The sequence below is a fragment of the Perissodus microlepis genome, chromosome 16, assembly GCF_051167445.1.
Source record: "Perissodus microlepis isolate ML-2025 ecotype Zambia chromosome 16, ASM5116744v1, whole genome shotgun sequence".
Taxonomy (NCBI): Eukaryota; Metazoa; Chordata; class Actinopteri; order Cichliformes; family Cichlidae; genus Perissodus; species Perissodus microlepis.
The window spans coordinates 17,597,691-17,615,760 of record NC_140476.1 but is presented as its reverse complement, the minus strand read 5'-3'; the positions used below and the strand labels follow the sequence as shown (position 1 = coordinate 17,615,760).

General features: G+C 39.0%; 1 protein-coding gene across 3 annotated transcripts in view; it reads left to right on the top strand.

Moving 5' to 3' along the window:
• LOC146370689 (rho GTPase-activating protein 6) overlaps positions 1-14,211 on the top strand; it is a 28,538-nt gene extending 14,327 nt beyond the window's left edge. For 2 of the 3 annotated variants that reach the window (XM_084908108.1, XM_084908109.1), the window contains exons 7-13: positions 49-199; positions 301-449; positions 2,590-2,769; positions 3,278-3,375; positions 3,545-3,795; positions 4,304-4,372; positions 4,457-6,782. In XM_084908108.1, coding sequence (XP_084764234.1) covers positions 49-199; positions 301-449; positions 2,590-2,769; positions 3,278-3,375; positions 3,545-3,795; positions 4,304-4,372; positions 4,457-5,025 — 1,467 coding nt within the window. In that variant the 3' untranslated portion in view covers positions 5,026-6,782. Of the gene's footprint in view, positions 1-48; positions 200-300; positions 450-2,589; positions 2,770-3,277; positions 3,376-3,544; positions 3,796-4,303; positions 4,373-4,456; positions 6,783-6,842 lie in introns of those variants that run through there. The other variant, XM_084908110.1, reaches the window with a different exon arrangement.
• Positions 14,212-18,070: the final 3,859 nt, after the last annotated feature.

Genomic DNA, 18,070 nt, shown 5'->3' with positions numbered 1-18,070 from the left:
CCACAGGTAACCTTTTAACCATATCAGTTGTCACAATATTTCACCCAGCTTCGTGAGGAATTCGACCAGGGATGGGAGGTTTACATGGATGAAGAGCACAGCGTCCATGATGTAGCTGCATTGTTTAAAGAATTCTTAAGAGACATGCCTGAGTCACTGCTGACAAAAGAACTTTATACAGCCTTCATCAATACAATGTGTAAGAAAAAGACACACAATAAACAATCCACTATCTTCTGATTACTTTGAAATTAATGTTAACTGTGTGTTTTTTGTTGTTGTTGTTCTTTTCTTCTACAGTGCTGAATTTTTCAGAGCAAGACAGTGCCATCCAGCTCCTGGTGTTTATGCTTCCTCCCTGTAACAGTGACACGCTACAGCGCCTCCTCGGCTTGTTGTCCACTGTGTCTGCACATGCTGAAGACAGCCTGGACAGTGAGGGACATAAGGTAGAGGCCGGTTTTTACAGCAGTCTAAAATACTTCCGAGAAGCACAAGCTTTTGTGTGATGAATTTTATATAAGTGTGAGGTAGCACACAATGAGGTGATGATAATTTAGTTAATAATTTTGTCTTCTTTGCTCCCAGAAGACGCCCAGAGTTTAACCCTTAGGGACTGCCTCTTTTGGCAAGAAATCACATTTTATAGCTTGTTGATTCTATCGCTGAATAGGAAAAAATATGTTAAATCACAAAACAATCTCATTGACAAACTGCTGATACATTGTATCCCAACTGCCATCGGAGGGAAGTCAAAAAGATATGCAGTACATCTGAGGCCTCTTATTTTTAATTTGAAGGAAGGGACATACCAAAACGCAACACCTTTATGCACAATATGGTTTCTTTAATAACCATTGAGTGAGGACATAAACACTGCACGTTGATATCATTCTCTTCTGTCTTAGGGCCAGATTTACTGTTGTTCTGTGCAAAACCCTCAATTGGCTTTTTAAAAGCTACTCTTGGAATTTACTTAATACGCACAGTGTCAATTTTGTGGCTATAAAGCATGGACACATTTTGTGGATTAAATTTCCCTCTCATGGTTCAGAATTTAGAAGATGAACAAAACATAAGCATTAACTTCATAGGTTTTGAGGTGGAATAAGTATCATTCAATTAAGTTTATTTCACAACAGTCAACAACAACGGTCGCCTCGAGACAAGCATCATTTAATGAAATTTGGTAAATGCTCTTTTCACTGCGTGGCAAATAATAAACCTAACTGGAAGGGCCAATAAGTGTAAAAAATTAGGGAGGAGATTATTTAAATGAATCATACAAATGTGATTTACTAAGGACTGTTGCAGGCGAATTAGTGCAAATTACACCATTATTTAACTCAGGCAAAAGCATGTCTTATTTTGCGCCTGATGCGGCTGTGATAGTTGCCGCTAGGAACGTTAATTTATTTGAAATGCCAGCAGGAGATGTTATCGGAATGAGTGCGTAATTGCTGTGGGTGGATTAGTCAAAGTTGTAAGTGCGGTGGCAGAACTTTGGCTCTGTCCTTTGGCTCTTCGCTGTTTCCTCCCACTGAATGTTTAGAAAAGCACTTCACATATTTCTTGTCCTCAATCACACTGGTATTTCAGTGTAACAGGGCACAACTTTACATGGACACGCAGTGGAAGGGGACAGTAGTTTCCTAAAACAAGATGGATACAAACCGTGATGTATGAGAGGCAGCAAACTTACTTTTTACAGTGAACAAGGTAGTTTCCAGTATTTTGTCCTTCAAGTCACATTTCTACACAGAGATCAGCCCATACAGTGATAACTGCAGAGAGTACAAAAGCCTGTACATGTCTTTACTCAGCAGTGCATACACACAGTAGGGGTAACTCCATTAATATTCAGACAGGATCTGATGGCAAACAGTGTTTTGTGTTGTTATTCTGCACATCTCACAGGACAGCTGTTACAGATTCCAGGTGTATAGGTTTGATTGTATTAAAGCAGTTTTTCTCCACACCTGAGCTGTCAAAGCTAGCCAAAGAGCAGATGGCCCAGCATCCAAATTCCCACAAAGTTCTTACCAGTTTCTTACAAATATATAAAACGTTCTCCTTAAGCTGTCTTCAGTAATTTGCTCTGCTCTTGGCAGCTTGTGTTGGTCATTACTGCAATGAACCGGCTATGTTTGCATGAATAACTTAGTGCCTTATTAGTAGATCACTTGCAAAAGCTTTCAGGCCCACGGGTGTTTTCTTTTTCCATCTTTTTTTCAATTGCAGCTAATTTTCCCTGCAATAAACCTGATATAGATGGATCTGCATATTTGATTTGACAGATTTTTCACAGTAGATCTCATCCTGACATAATCCTAATGGGAATTTGTGACTCCTCCTGGACTTGAACCAGCGATTCTTCATGTTTTTGCACTGTTATGTCATGTTATGCAGCACTTTGTTTGAGAATTACGAGACAGTTAAAGTGATCAGCTTATCCCAATATGATTATTAATCATCAACTCAAAAGCAAAATATGTGCAAATACATTGATATAATGCAAGTTTAGTTGGAGGATGTGTTTGTTCAGTAGTTTAAACATGTTATGAGAACTCTGTGTTCTGTTTTGTTTAGGTTACAGGCAACAAGATGACATCGCTTAATTTAGCTACCGTCTTTGGACCCAACCTCTTACACAAGCAAAAAAACTCAGACAAAGAATTTGCAGTAGAGAGTTTTGCCCGCGCAGAGGAGAGTGCAGCCATCATCGGCGTTGTCCAAAAGATGATCGATACATATGATACGCTGTTTATGGTAAGGGGTCTAACTGCAAACTAAGATGTTAAACATTCTTAAGGTTTTCTTTGGTCAGTCAGTGTTTGCTGTTGTGTCTTGTGCAAGTTCACCAAACTAGATATAAAAATCGACTTCAAATATAATCGACTTCAAATAAAATATGATTCCAGCCTCTGTTTTGTTGGTGTGATGATGCCAGGATGCTCATCTTCATTATCTACATTCTCTGTTTTTCAACTGAAACCTCAGCCGAGTCACACTTTAGTTAAACTATCTGAAAATTATCTGTCAAGAAAATCAGCAGGGTAGAAGTCAATCAAACATGTATTTACATTAATTATTTTCTCAGTGCACCTTGCAAACATCTGGTAAATGACTCACTATAAACGAGCAGCGTAGGCTTTTTTTAAACCCTTCTGGGGGGCATCATCTAATTAATATGGAGAAGAGTTTCGTTCTGATGCGATCAATCACCAAATCAATGAGTGAGGATGAAGGAGAAACCAAATTTATGTTTTTTTTCTAGGTGCCCCCTGACCTGCAGAATGAGTTGTTGATGAGTTTGCAGGAAACAGATCCTGATGTGGTGGATTATTTACTGCGGAGAAAGGCCTCACAATGCTCGTGAGTTTCTGCCTTTTGTCTCATTGTGCATTTATGCGCATGCATGACTACTTAAATGATCAGAATCAAGCACACATTATATCTCATGGTTACAGGTTTTTCTAGAATTGAGTGTTTTTGTCCAAACATACCCATCCATTAATATATTGCGTCTGCTTTGTCTTCACAGAGAGCCCAGCCTTAGGTCAGAAGAGTCGTTCTCTCTGACTGACAGATGCTTGTCCAGTGACTCACACAAGCCATCTAGTGGAGAGGTTTCCCCCTATGACAATAACTCCCCCGTCCTGTCCGATCGACCGCGGTTTAAATACACAGAGGACGGCAGTCTGCTCTCAGACAGAGTTCCCAGACAGGACAAACTCAGAGACCAATCAAAAGACAACTCTGGCAGTACCTCCCCTACACTTTCTACTGACAAAGGTGAACAAAATTCATTTCAACAATAGTTTTAATGTATAAAGTGTAACTTGAAAGATCTGGGGAATTTTCTTCCTGAGAGTTCACTCCCACATCTATGTTAGCCAACAGTGCCTTAAAGTCACATTAAAGTCACATTAAAGTTCAGATATAATGAATACATTTGTAATATGAACATAAAACAGTAAACATGACAGTATATTTCCAAATAATAAAACATGATAACTTCTATTTTTTATGGTATCATTTTGATGTTTGAAATACTCCCAAGGAGGCGTTTATTTCTCTCTTTAAAAGACAAGATGGTCACATGTCATTAAACATTTCCATAACTTCCAGTATCTAATATATCTAAGATAATTTCTTTGTAAACGTCACATTGCCAAGGCCAAAAGGAAACAGAAAGAGGCTTAAAAAAGGTGAAATAGCTTTAACCTTCTCATATTTTGCATTGAGATAATATGCATTAAAGCAAAGAAAGTAATCCTCTTAGTTCTTTTGTTTCTGTTAGAGACCTCAGCTGACAGTTTCTGGGACACCTGGCATGAGCTGTTCGGAAAGGATTTCACTGGCATCGCCGGTAACTGAATCCATTTTACATGTTGCTCCAGATGGTCTTTGGATATGGAATAAATGCTGGATGCTAATGAATGTTTTCTCCCAGGATACCTTGGAGACGTGTCGGAATGTGACTCATACGACTCATCCGAGGGGCTGAGCAGTCACCAAGGTAACAACAAGCTGCCTGTCAGTGCAACACAAATGTCATTGGGCGTTTCGGAATGCAGGCCACACCCTCCGGTGACTCGCTGCAGCAGTGGTCCTGATGACCAAAGAGAGCAGAGACACCCAGAATCGTTATTATTACATCAGGCAATGAGCAGCCAATCAGGAGCTGTTAGCTCAGACAACTTAGCACAAAGGACAGGATGCACTGAATGTCCATTACTCCAGGTCAGGACTGACAGTTTATCTTCCCTTAACTGCTCTCGACCTCTAAGAGAGACTCATATTTCTCACTCCACACCCTCCCTCTTAAAATCTCAGCATGACCCCCAAATCCCACAACAGTCCCAGCAGAGCGCTGACTTCAAGATTGTAGATACAGCAGATGCCACTGGGCCTGGAGAGGAAAAAGGCCCTGATTCTTCAAATTGGCAGAAAGAGAGGTGGCATATATGGAAGATGATGTCAAAAGAAAATCCAGAAGCTCTACCAGAAACGTTGGTGTGACCCACTCTTAACTGATAAGCAGACTGTGGATCAATGTTTTTTTAAAAACATGTGCACGTCTCCTGTCACATCATCAGGTTATCATTGTGTGCAGTTAACATTATCAGTTGATTTTAGTGTTTTATACTGAATATAAAATGCTAAATGATATATACTTGTTATTGTTATTTTGCACTAACTATATAGTTTAAGCATGATTGTGTATGTTTTTGTATTTTTTTTAAACAGAACCATGAAAAACTTGTATGTAGACTTGAATGTAATAATTGGACTTGAATATTGTTTTATATTAATGCTGAATGTAAATATAAAAAATTGTTTTTTAATATTTCTTTAAATTTATAGCAACCTGATCTTGACGCATCTGTAAATGCTACAATAATATGTGTGTGTCTTGAGTTCATGGCTCATTGTTTTTTCGTATTTTTTCTTTCAAGAAAATGCTTACATTTTAACAGAAGTTCGTCAGCTTACCAACACTCCTAATTTTTGTGTTTGCTACAAAAGAAATTATTGTTAAGCAGCATTATTTGCAGATATGAATATATTTAATATAAGTTTACAGTCATTTGTAATTTAATGAAAAACAACTTTCTCCAGGTGTCTCCTAATAAACAGACTAAGAGTTGTCTCTTTGTGGTCACATTTCCTGCCTCACCCATTTGGCTTCACTCGGAGTAGCACTCAGAGTAATGATTTCTTCAGATTCCAGAGTCCTATCTATCTAGCAAAGGTTGTGGGCTGTACCAGGAAGTGGCACGTATCAGCACCGAACATTAAGATATAGTATTAAATTACATTATATGATATGAATATATGTATATATTCATTTATTCATTTATTTTAGGTTCAGGTTTACTAAAATGGCTACTGGTAGGCAGTAGGAGTTCAGAGCACAGTGAAACAATTTCCTAAGCTGGCCACAAGAGGGAAGCATAAGACCAGGAAACTTTTGTATAGTTGGTTTCCTTGCTGTTTCGAAACCTTGAACATCAATATGGATCTGTCAGTGGCTATAACAATTCATTACATATTAAATAGAGTTTTATTAACTTTCATTCCTATTGCTTTTCTTCCACCACTATGATTGGTGGTGGGGATTTCATGGGTTGGAGTTGAGCTATGTTCATGTTGGAAAAGATGAGTGATCTTCTTGGGCCACGGATTTTGTTTTAACATTAATCTTACTCTGTGCTAATGGACGTAAGATCTGAGACGAGCTCATATTTAACATTAAATGGATGTTTTGTTGGACACAAAAAAATCATCTGTCTATGAAATTTGGCACAGATTCCAGACAGCTGTGAATGCTTCATTATGATTAGTCAATGTAACATGATGGAATGATTGTGATTGCCTGAACTGCCTATTTTAGTTTTCACGTATCAAGTTTAGTGGTAGGTAATTTCTCACCTACATAGCACGCTCTTCTTTTATTCATTAAAGACAGCAGATTTCCTCAATACAAAGATTTGTGGTTAAACTTTTAAGGCTCCACAGCTGTCAGACTCCAGCTGTATTGGCTGCCATGCAGTCCAATTCTGATGAGACCAAGAAAACAGAACAGGATGTCTGGATGTGTTTCACAGAGAATCCACTCTCACTGCCATTTGTCTTCACGACTTAAAAATAAAAAAATCTGTGCTGCAAATGGAACCATTTATTGTTCTAAACACTACCAGGCCAAATACTGAAGGGCAAAAACAAACAGACCGCAGCTACCTCCCGAAGCAAACGACTGAGATCAAATATTTAATTCCACGTCTTATCTTTGCAGTACTGGATGTAAATTGATCCTCTGCTTCTGTTCCCAACAGGAGGCCCATCCTGTCTGAGTCCGCTCCTTAGCATCAGGAGCAGCTGCAGGGAGGACAGAAGAAGGTCACAACCAAAATGAGACTCAACAGTCAGAAACAAGAGAGCCCTGGCCCTGCAGTTTCAAGGTCGAGATTGATACACAGCTCTCTGCAGAGGAAAAATAGAGCTCAGTGGAGCTCATTAAGGTGTTAGTCATGCACAATCACTCAGTCCTCAGTCCTTTTTCTGTCATTTTAGGCACCAATTCTGGACTACTTAATATGCAGCTGCACTAACTGCTTTTCAGCTATTCGCCATATATCTGAAGCCATCTAAAGGAGATATTCCCTGGCTTGTTAAAGCAGGCATGAGCACACGTAAATGTAAATGCTTCCTCTCTCCTTGTGAAATTTAACTTAAAATTAGAGGGTGTGCCTTGAAGTCAAATCTTGTGCTCAGTCACTTGTCAGTGCCAAGGTAATGTGCTGCATTTGCATTCCCAGGAAGGTGAGGCAAGAAGCTGTTTTGCGCTGACTTATGATTCGACTTCTTTTGTATTTCGGTAACTTTAGCAGAACTGTAAATAACTGATGATGCCCAGCATTTCAGCTAATGGAAAAATGGATAATACACTGGTAAGTAAATGCAAGAGTTACACACGGCCCTAATGTCAGTAAAAAAGAGGCTTATGGGAGTCATAGTCCTGACTGGGTAATGAAGTTTATTTCAAAAGAAAAAGAAAAAAGTTCCAGATTAAAGGGATTAGCAGTGATTGCATTAAGCCTCTCAGCTTAGTCCACCTCCACACTTGATGACCAAAATGTGATGTTTTAGATACCAACTGAGTCACTGATAAAACAAGCTTAAGCAGTTTTGTGCAGTTCTTGACTTGCTTTGCATTCTGAACAACTATCTTCTGTGGAGGGGTTGTTTGAAGTAATGCTTAAAAGTTACTTTTCTAAAATTTTAATTTAACATCAATGCTTTCCAACTCAATTAATCTATGTCTGTTTGCTATGATCGGGCCAGTATACTGAGAAAAAGTCTTCCCCTCTCCAGTTTGCCACAATTTCCGTGAAGCAATGCAAGAGCAGCCTGCAAAATCTCATTTCATTCTTGCCATCTGTTCTGCCTCATGCTCCAATTGGAAATAACTGTGATTAATATTTCCCCTTTTGAAACAGAGACCACACTGCACCTAGAGTAATGGATGAAATTTGTGTTTTGCTTCTTTTTTTTTTTCATTCTGATATTTGTATTCAAGTCCTATATACATGTTTGTCCCGAACAAATAAGTGCGTGGACCTGAATTTATTTGTGATGTCTTAAGACTTAGATTTTGGTTTGCATATTACCAGCGATTCCTCTTCACTCCCTGGGTCCACAGGACACAGCAGAGGGATGCAAGCTGTATATAGGGTGGGACAAGGGCTCGGGTTCAAGTCAGTTCTTTGGCTGCGTTAGACTGTGAATGATTCATTGTTGAAGCTGCTGTTACAATACCTTTTGGGATAGCAAACAAAATCCAGTTTTCACAGGCAGTTTTGTTCAGTCTTCAAAATTGCGCAACAAACAGAAAACTGCATGGCTGGAAAAAAAAACCCACTTCCATGCAACACCAGGCATCAGAGCAACCAGATGTTTTCCTCCATAGCTCATTGTTATCAAGCTTGTTTTATGGGACAACTACACACATACTGAATCTGTCTCCTTATTAGTATTACTACCATCTCTGTCTCTCTTTTTTTTTTGTCTGACAGTCTACTTGAGACTGTCAGAATGCCATTTAGCGGTTAGCATATGCGCAGAGATATTTCACAACATATGTTCGGTGAAAATATGTGTGTGTGAGAGTGTGTGTGAAAGACATGTGACTGTTAAATTTAGACGGGGAACTATTTTAATAATTTCCAACTCCTTTCACCTCTGTTTATGCCCTCTTACTTCTGACTAGCTGCAGTTTGCAAACACAATATTTGCTTTAAGTCTGAGCTGTGTGTCTGAGATGACCATATTAAATATATTGTCTGTCTGTTATTTGAGCCAAGAGAAGAAAAAGCTGAACCGGAGAGTTTAGAGCACTTTGAAGCTAGAGCTTTGGGCTCATAGGGATTACTTGAAAATGTGACTCATGTTTAATATGAGCATTCACCACTGCAATGGTATACGCTACATGTGACTGAAAAGAAAGAAAGAAAGATAGATAGATAGATAGATAGATAGATAGATAGATAGATAGACAGACAGACAGACAGACAGACAGACAGACAGACAGACAGACAGATAGATAGATAGATAGATAGATAGATAGATAGATAGATAGATAGATAGATAGATAGATAGGTTCCATTTAATACGTTTATTTTTAATCGTAGTCTTATATGTAATCCTTATTTAGGTTTCAAAAATGGGGAGAAAAATCCAATTATTATCTGGTAAAAGTGATCAGTACCAGAAAATGTCTTGAAGAGAAAGTGGTCACTATCAATACTCTGCAGGGCAATTTAAAGCTCTGTTTAATTCCCCTATGTACACAGGCTGCACGCAGGCAAAGCTAGTACACACAGAGTGTAGAAAACATGTTAAAACAAGCTTCAATTATATATAACCTTTCTTTGTTATGAATGAAAGAGGCTGCCAGCAGTTAATGATTAGGCAGAGAATGGACCGTGATAATTACTTCAAAAATGGCAGTGTTAAAGTGCAAACATCCAAACACCTGGTAATATGACTGTGTGCCAATAAAGAAGCCGAGCTTTTAATCAGCACCCTTTAAGGTTTCGCACTCTCGTCTCAAAGATGACAGGGAGCAGCAGCTCCGAGGCGAGTTTTCTCTGCAGCTTTTTTTTTATCGCCGTGTCCTCCTATTTCCTTCTAGACAATTTTTTTTCTTTCTTGTCGTCTTGGTGGCATCCTTATTCCCTCGGGTCTTCATTTTCAGATATAGCAGATTCTAGTAATGTGCTATCTCATATGTTATTCAGTTTGGCAGTCATTTGATGTATAGGATTTGTGGAAACACTGTAGCAATCATCATGGGAAACTTAACAGCCAGCTAATAACAACCAATACCGCCAGCTACACTGAGCCAAAGCTACCAGCCACTTACAAACACAGCAACAAATAACAAACGCCAACACTGTCAGGCTGTAAAATTGATTTTTAAGCTCTTCCAGGTTTGATTGAGGTGCTCTGTTTGTAAACAGTCTCTATTCTGCTCTCTTACTTAAACATAGTGAAAATACAAACCAAACGAGTTTGAATGGAAAAACAAAGACAGCCAACATGTTTAAAAAAATTCTATATTAATACTTATTTTATTCCTAGACTACAGGATAAAAGCCATGTTCCCTCGCTCCTAAGCCTATCTTTTATCAACTGTAAGCTGCTAACAAGTGCCCATTGATGATAGTTGTCTTAAAAACATGAAAACAAACATCCATTTATTTTCTTAACCGCTTATCCAATTCAGGGTGGCAGGGGCACTGGAGCGTATCCCAGATGTCAAAGCACACAGGACAAGATTATTCATCTAAAGCCAGTCTAAGTATAAAGCCAATTACCAGTTATAAGAATTACCAATTAACCTAACAGACATGTCTTTGGACTGTAGGAGGAACCCAGATTATCTGGACAGAACCCATGTGGACACCAGGAGTACACATTAACTGCACATAGAAAGGCCCCAGCCACTGAGAGGATTTAAACCAAGGATCTTCTTACTGTAAGACATCAGTGCCAACCACTGAGTCACTGTACTGTTAGTTAGTTGTACAGTACTGTACTGTAAAATGTCTTGAACCACCCCTCAGTGGGAAATAGATCCAGGAGTGCAGTATGTGCAGTATGATCCCATTTATTCTTCTACTGTCTTAGGCAAGTTTTCATGTAAACTGTTTGAGTAGTCTTCAGTCTTTTGTTCCAGTGATCCCACACTGCTTCAGTAACACTGCTTGGATTCCAGAGAGCTCAATCCATGACCTTATTGGCATTGTGTCTGAGGTCATTGCTTAACATGGTATTGCATGGTGAATGAAAATCTGATGGTATTTTACTGTGTTCCCCAGTGGTGCACGCCAATGGCTGAAATGCACCCCAAATGATGTCAGAGCCTGCACCGTGGTTTACAGATGGCTGTATACACTCACTGTTTTACATCTCGATTGACCTCCAAACATATATATCAGTTGATTTGAACAAAAGAATTCAAATTTGGGTTCATGGTGCCATCAGATCTGCTCCCACTGTCTTTCAGTTTAGCTCTTTTATAAATTAGCATAGTTCAGTCTTTGCCACCCTTCCACTGAGATCATTTCTGATGAAGCTTCAGAGAATAGTAGATGGATCGACTGCAGTTGTTGGTGACAAATACAATTTTATGTCTCTCAAAATGTGTTATTTTGGTCATTTTATTCTTGGATTCAACTAAAGAAACAGGATACAACTATTACTAACAATTACTAACAAAGTACATAAAGATGCAATTAAAAATGGTCTCTTTGCTAACTTGCCTGTTATGTGCAAAACTGGTTCATTCATTCATTGGGTGCCCTTTTTTATGCTTGATTGAGATATAGGTCAGTGTTCAGTGGATTAACAAACAAACAAAAAATACTCTTCTTCTGAAAACGGTCAGGTACAAAGACTGGACTGAAAATGAGTGGAAAAGCAGCCAATGTCTAAAGAAAAGCTTTGAAATACCTTTAAAAAGCCTTTAAAAGCTGTTGCTTAAGACCACTCTAAAAATGACCAGAAATCCTGGCTGCTTCGATGCAAAAAGCTCAATACTAAAATGTAAATGTAAGAAAAATGGTCAAATTATTTATTTATTTCACTAAAAATATGATTGTAGCATCTTTTATCTTGATCCGAAACATTCTGGCATTTTATTCTCAAAAGGGAAGCACATTAGCTCCTCTTTAATCCTATACTGCTGGTAACCTTAAAACCAAATTTTCAGCAATATGAAACACCATCTCACACTTCAGGTGTCTCATACTATGTCTGATGCTCCACAGTAAATGTTCTGCATCCCTGCCCACTCACTGCTATATTCTGGAAATTTGGTGAAGTCATCAAACTGTATTCTGCTCAAAGGAATCATAAAGGTGTAATCATCCCACCTCAACAGGTGTGTGAAAAGTCCCTTGTAATTCCTATAACTTTTTCCTGGTTTCATCATATGTAGGCAGATCTAGGGAGTCAGCTGGCCTGTGGAAAATACTCTCTTATCATAAAAGTACACAAATAGTAGATGTTTTCAAAGTAGATTGAACCTTTCCTCCTTTACCAGCTTTATGATGATTCTAACTATTCAAATATCCCATCAGTCCACCAGGCACAGTTAGATCAATTCACTACAGAGAGCCTAAACTCAGTTTTAAATATTTAGTTACGAAACTCCAGTTCAAAATTCCTAAACATCAACACAGGTTGGAACAAGAATCCGTCCCAGCAAAATTTTCCACCTCTAATAAGTGCCACTTTCGTACAGGAAGGGTAATTATAAGAGAATGAGGTGCTAATCAGAAGATGGAAGCAATGACAGATGGAAAGAGTGAGATTTAAATGGTGTGCCAGTTCGGGGAGCAACTCATTCATCAACTCTGTTAGATGCTGAGTTAGCCGATGAGCTGTCAGCTTGATCATTCTGTGTTCTCCATCGTGATCATGGCAGAGTTAACAAACTCTGATCATGTTCATCTCATCCTCGACCGAGCATCAACCTTTGCCTTGTAATCCAGCGCTTACAAAAGCTTCCTCTTGAAAGCAGAAAGTCACAGTGCATGTTACACAGACAGTGAAATCAGTCTGATGTGCCACAGTCGTCACTGAAAACCTCATCAGAGGCGTCTCGATCAGATCCAAGATTTTCAAAAAAGGATCATTGCTGTTAAAATCACCAACAGGTAGATACATCATGAAGTTGAAAACTCAGATGACTTAGTAAACATATTCAGAGCAAGAATTCAGTCTATGTTCTGCACAGCAGAATATATATTACATTATTATACTATATAGTAGTAGCAGTAGGTAAAAGGAGGGCATAGAGGACTATCCTAAAATTTTCATGCTTTATGAAGTTTTTATAACAACATGCTGATGTCAGCCTGCTTTTATAACAACACGGTGATGTCTGACCTTTGACCTATGACCTTGAAGCATTACTAAAATTATGTATTTTTATTATCTTTCATATTATTATATGATTGGAGCAGAATTGCCTGAAATCTTTGGCTTCTATAAGCTGTAAAAACTTTTAGCAAAACAAAGCTTTTAGGACATAGTCATGCAGTGTGTGATTATTTCAAGAACTTTGGCATGTTTGTGATGTCGTAGCGCGTCAAACTGAAAAAAGAAAATGTGTGTTCTCTCCTTGCCCTTATATATCATATATTACACTCGATATGGATTCTTGAAATTATTTTCAAGATCAACTTTGACCTTGGGCACTAACAATGAAGGTCATGGTTAAATTCTTTTAATTAACATAGCATGTCCCCTAAGGCCTAGTATATTGCTGTTCGAAGGCAATCGATAAAAAGTTGTTTTTACTGATTTTCACATATGGTGTGACCCTGACTTTGACCCATTTTACCAAAATTGAATCAGCTCGCACTGTTATTGGTATCTACCATAACACAACATTTTTAAAATGACATCTTAAAACTGTGGATGTTAGCCTCACCTTCACACCATCAGCAGGTCAAAGTATAGGAGATGCGGTTGCGTAGACAGATATCAGTCTTTTGTCCCTGCCTTATTTTTTAGAAGGTTTTCCCAAATCCTTTTCTATATGATACACAACCTAACCGAACACTTCCCCCAAAAACTAAAATGACTCTGACTTTATTTGAACTCCTACATGATTTGTAACTTTCCTTTCTCTGATCCAAAATAACCTGCGTAGGCTTGCAGTCTTAGGTTTCTAAGTTTCCTCTAAGTGGCAGCTTCCAGAACTTTCCAGTCCATTTTTCAGTTTTGTTTTGTGTGGCCTTTTTTTTATTACTTGACCAGATCCTAGCCACACACGCTTTAAAATCTCTGCCTCAGTAGAACTGGGTGAAGAAAAGCAAGGTTCTCTCTCTGCTTTTTTCTTCCTTCCTGTTATTCCTTTTCCTTACAGCACCTTGTTTGACATGTGCGTACTGTGAATGTTAATACTCAGTGATTTTATTATGAGTTGAAAAGTGAAAATTTCATAAGATAAGGTGAGGTCTAGCTCAAACCCATGACTTTTTCTTCCTGCTTGAAAGCCGTACACCCAATTCCTCAAATATGATCTCATTATTGCAAGTATGGAATTGTGTTTTGAGACTGACTCATCTATCTCACAGGATGAATTCTCATTAGGGTGGAGGAAACCAATTCTCTCTTGCTTAATAGCGAGAAAGATTTTTTTTTTTTTTTTTTTTTTTTTTGCCTTTGCTGCTGGCTGCTGCAAATCCTTAAGCTTAAAACTTATTTTCTCTTCTTGCTAACACAAGCCACCCATGGTGAAGAAGGAGATCTCTTTATCAGTATTGTTATGATGCTGATTTAAGAGCCTTGGTGTCATCCTAGACAGTTCACTTTCCTATAAATCTCACATCAATAATCTCACCCGTTCTGCCTACTTCCATCTACGTAACATTAACAGATTGCTTCCTTCTCTTTCCACCCAGTCTACGTCCATTCTTGTCCACAGTCTTGTTACCTCCCGTATTGACTACTGCAATTCTCTTCTGCATGGTCTCCCCCAAAAATCCCTCCATAAGCTTCAACTGGTTCAGAACTCTGCTGCTCGCATTATCACCAGAACCCCCTCCTACCAGCACATCACCCCAGTTCTTCAGGAACTTCACTGGCTCCCTGTGAAATTCCGGATAATATTCAAACTTCTTCTGCTCACCTTCAAGGCCATTCATAACCTCGCTCCTCCTTACCTTTCTGACCTGTTAACCACTACCTGTTCTGCCTGTTCACTTCGATCTTCTTCTTCTATCCAGCTTGCTGTACCTTCCTTCCACCTCACCACCATGGGAAGCAGAGCTTTCAGCTGCTCTGCTCCCAGGCTGTGGAACTCTCTGCCCCCAGAAATAAGAAACATTGGTTCTCTCCCCCAGTTTAAATCCCAACTCAAAACTCATCTGTTCAAATCTGCATATTCACTGTGAATCCACTGTTTGTTAATTTTATCTTGTGCTTTTGTTTTATTGTTCTTATTCTGCCATTGTTTTACTAAGTGTTTTATCCTATTGTAAAGTGTCCTTGGGTGACTTGAAAGGTGCTCATAAATAAAATTTATTATTATTATTATTATTATTATTATTATTGTTTACACTATATCTGGTCACCCTTTACACTCTGTTTTTGAAAGCTGGAATGCTACTCATTAACGGCCATTAATATCTTTGCCACTACCTTGATGGACCAAGAATAGAGTCCACAAGCTTTTGGGTTAGGTTGGATTTTCAAGATAATCAGTGTCTTTAATGCCAACTCATCAAAGGGTTAAGTTTCTTCTCAGGAGCTTTCCGTGCTCCTGTGCAAACCTGTACAGCAGATGAGAAGCAGAGTGAGTGTCAGTGAGGTATGTGTAGGTACACACCCCAAATGAAGGGGAGTATACATGCAGACAGAACACCTTCAGCCTTCTGTCTCCTGTTTTACCTCAGGGGAAGTACCAGCTGCCTGACAGTAACACTCAGTTTTAGCCTAATATTTATTCACCAGACAGAGACACATACCACTGCAGCCATGGGGAAGCAGGTAAGATCTGTTAAAGAAACATTTAGTGGGACTGGATCAAGCGACTTTAATTAGTGCTGAGTCTTGACTTTAGATTTAGTTTTTTTTTAATTGCATGACCAGTGCTAATCACTTCAAACTGAACAGCAGGGAAACTGACTAGCACTGTGCTAAGTCACAAAGGGTGAAAGTTGGGGCCTTTATCCTTTCGTAAAAGGTTTCTGGCAATTTTTTCAGCTGTTCCTTGGAATCTGCTATAGTCTACATAAGAAACTGACACACTGCAGTCTGCACAGTGAAGGTGAATACGCGCATGGATGCACAGGATTGCACAAACAGGTTTGCATAAGGAGAAGACGTAAGACACTAAAAGTGTGGGTTGTTTGTGCTTCTCAACATAAAAGTTAATTTAAAAGGGAGGGAGGCCAGATATGTTGTCTTAATATGAAGTTCACTCATGCGTGCACATGCATCAAATCTGCTGACAACTGAACAAAACAACTGTTGGTAAATTATTCAGCTGGCAAAAAATAAATAAATAAATCTTTTGCTATTCACAGGAAGAAATGTGGGGCTAAGGTTTTGTGCAGTTTTGTGTATTTTTCCTGGATCGCTCCTAAGTTTCGACGAGAAGCATTTCCCTCCCTCTAACTTTTATTTTGGTGGGAACTGAAGCAATGCCATGTTGTTTCAGACAGACCAGAATGTGCAATTGTGCCAAATAACTGCGGATAGGGAACTCTGGTGAATTCATTTAGGATTTTAGTACTTTCCTACATGCAAGCATCTGGATCTGTTTTTTCTCTGAAACACCCTGCTTGCTACAGTTTTAAGCGACCGAACTATTTCTGAACATTAATCTTTTGTGCCTGAGGTATTGAATAATAATCATATTATAAAGACACAGAAGAAGATAGCTTGAATGTATTATTATTCCCCTGAGTGCTTTGGATGTCTGCTGATTTTAATATATTTTTTAAAACTCCCTCTCGCCTTCATTACATAGCTCTATTTCGTCAGTCCTCACTCCAAATGATAAACAAAACAGTCTCCATTGGCTCAGCAGTGCCAACTCCATCAGCTGTGAATTCTCTGCGCCTCGTTGTTGTGACAGAGCGAGAGCTGATGCTAGGTCACTCTCATTGTCAGAGCCAATAACTGTAAATGGGAATGGGGTCTTGTGGGGAAATGGGGCCCGTGTGATTGTAATGTGTGCGCATGCATGTGTTTGGACTCACCGCACTGTGCAGCTGAAGCATATCCCTCTATCAGTGATACCTCTGCAAATGTTCATCCAGTTTAAAACCTTGAAGAATGTGGCCACAGGCCAGGGTTGAGTAATGTGTCCTAAACTGTCTCGAAGGAATGTTTTGTTGACATGTAGATGGAGTGTAAGTGAAGGTTTTTTGTAGGGCCGCACCAAGCCAACATATACAGCGAAGCAGTAACACCTCAGTGACAGACTGTTATGTGTACGTTCTCTACACGACGCCGGTTATCATGGTCAGTGCTAAATGAAACGGCGACGGTAGTGTCAAAATTGAATTTAACCCGCAAAGATAGTGTGTTGAAAACATCGCTCAGCTCAGACGCAGCTGACCCAGATCCCAACAGCTGCACTTCTGCTTTTGGCTCCAACAGTCTCTATGAAGGCATGAACACAGTGCACCAAAACAGATGTTCAGAGCTCCTCAAGCATATCCTGGCGTAGGATGTTTGAGCACAGTGGCACTGTGTCTTTGTTTCTCTAACGGAGAACTGGAGAACAGATAAGTGTTAAACCTCTTCACTGGAGAATAGACGGTACACTTTTATTCCTTCCTGTGTTGGATAAGTACTGTCTTTAATTGCTGCCTCCTGTGTTTGTGGGGGTATTTAGCTCAATGCTTCCCTATCTTTGATAAGATAACTCCAGTGTTGTCAGTGAGAGTATAATGATAAAGACGTGACACTAGTTTTAGTGGGTCCCTCAGAAGCTGGAAGCAATTACAGATTCCTCCAAGCAGCAAGAATGTAGCAGGCGTTCACCATGCACTCTTTCAGAAAGATACATTTTTGTCAGGAAAAATAAAAAATAAAATAAAATACAAACCACGACTTTCAGGCCTTGGGGCTGTGGTGTGGACTAAACATAAAACATGACCTTACTTTTCCAAAAAAAAGGGGGGAAAAAATCCTCAGTGTTTCAATTCAATGAGAAAGCACCAGACACAGTAGGCTTTGAACCACGCAGTATAAGTAGTTTCCCCTGTAAATGATATATGAACGTTTCCTTTGTTCTTCCACTTTTTTCTTTTGATCCCTTGTCATAATTTTCAAAACTTCATGCTCATCATTTCAGGGTGGAGTGTAGTAAATATACGCTTTATACGTGCCGAATAAGGTTATTACTATTCAAACATTAACAGAGTGTCTTAAAAGCATTGCTTTAAAAGCACTAAACAGACATACTCTGTAGGGAATCCCTTAAAATATGCCTGTTTATGTCAATATTTTATAATAAATTCAGCCCCACCAC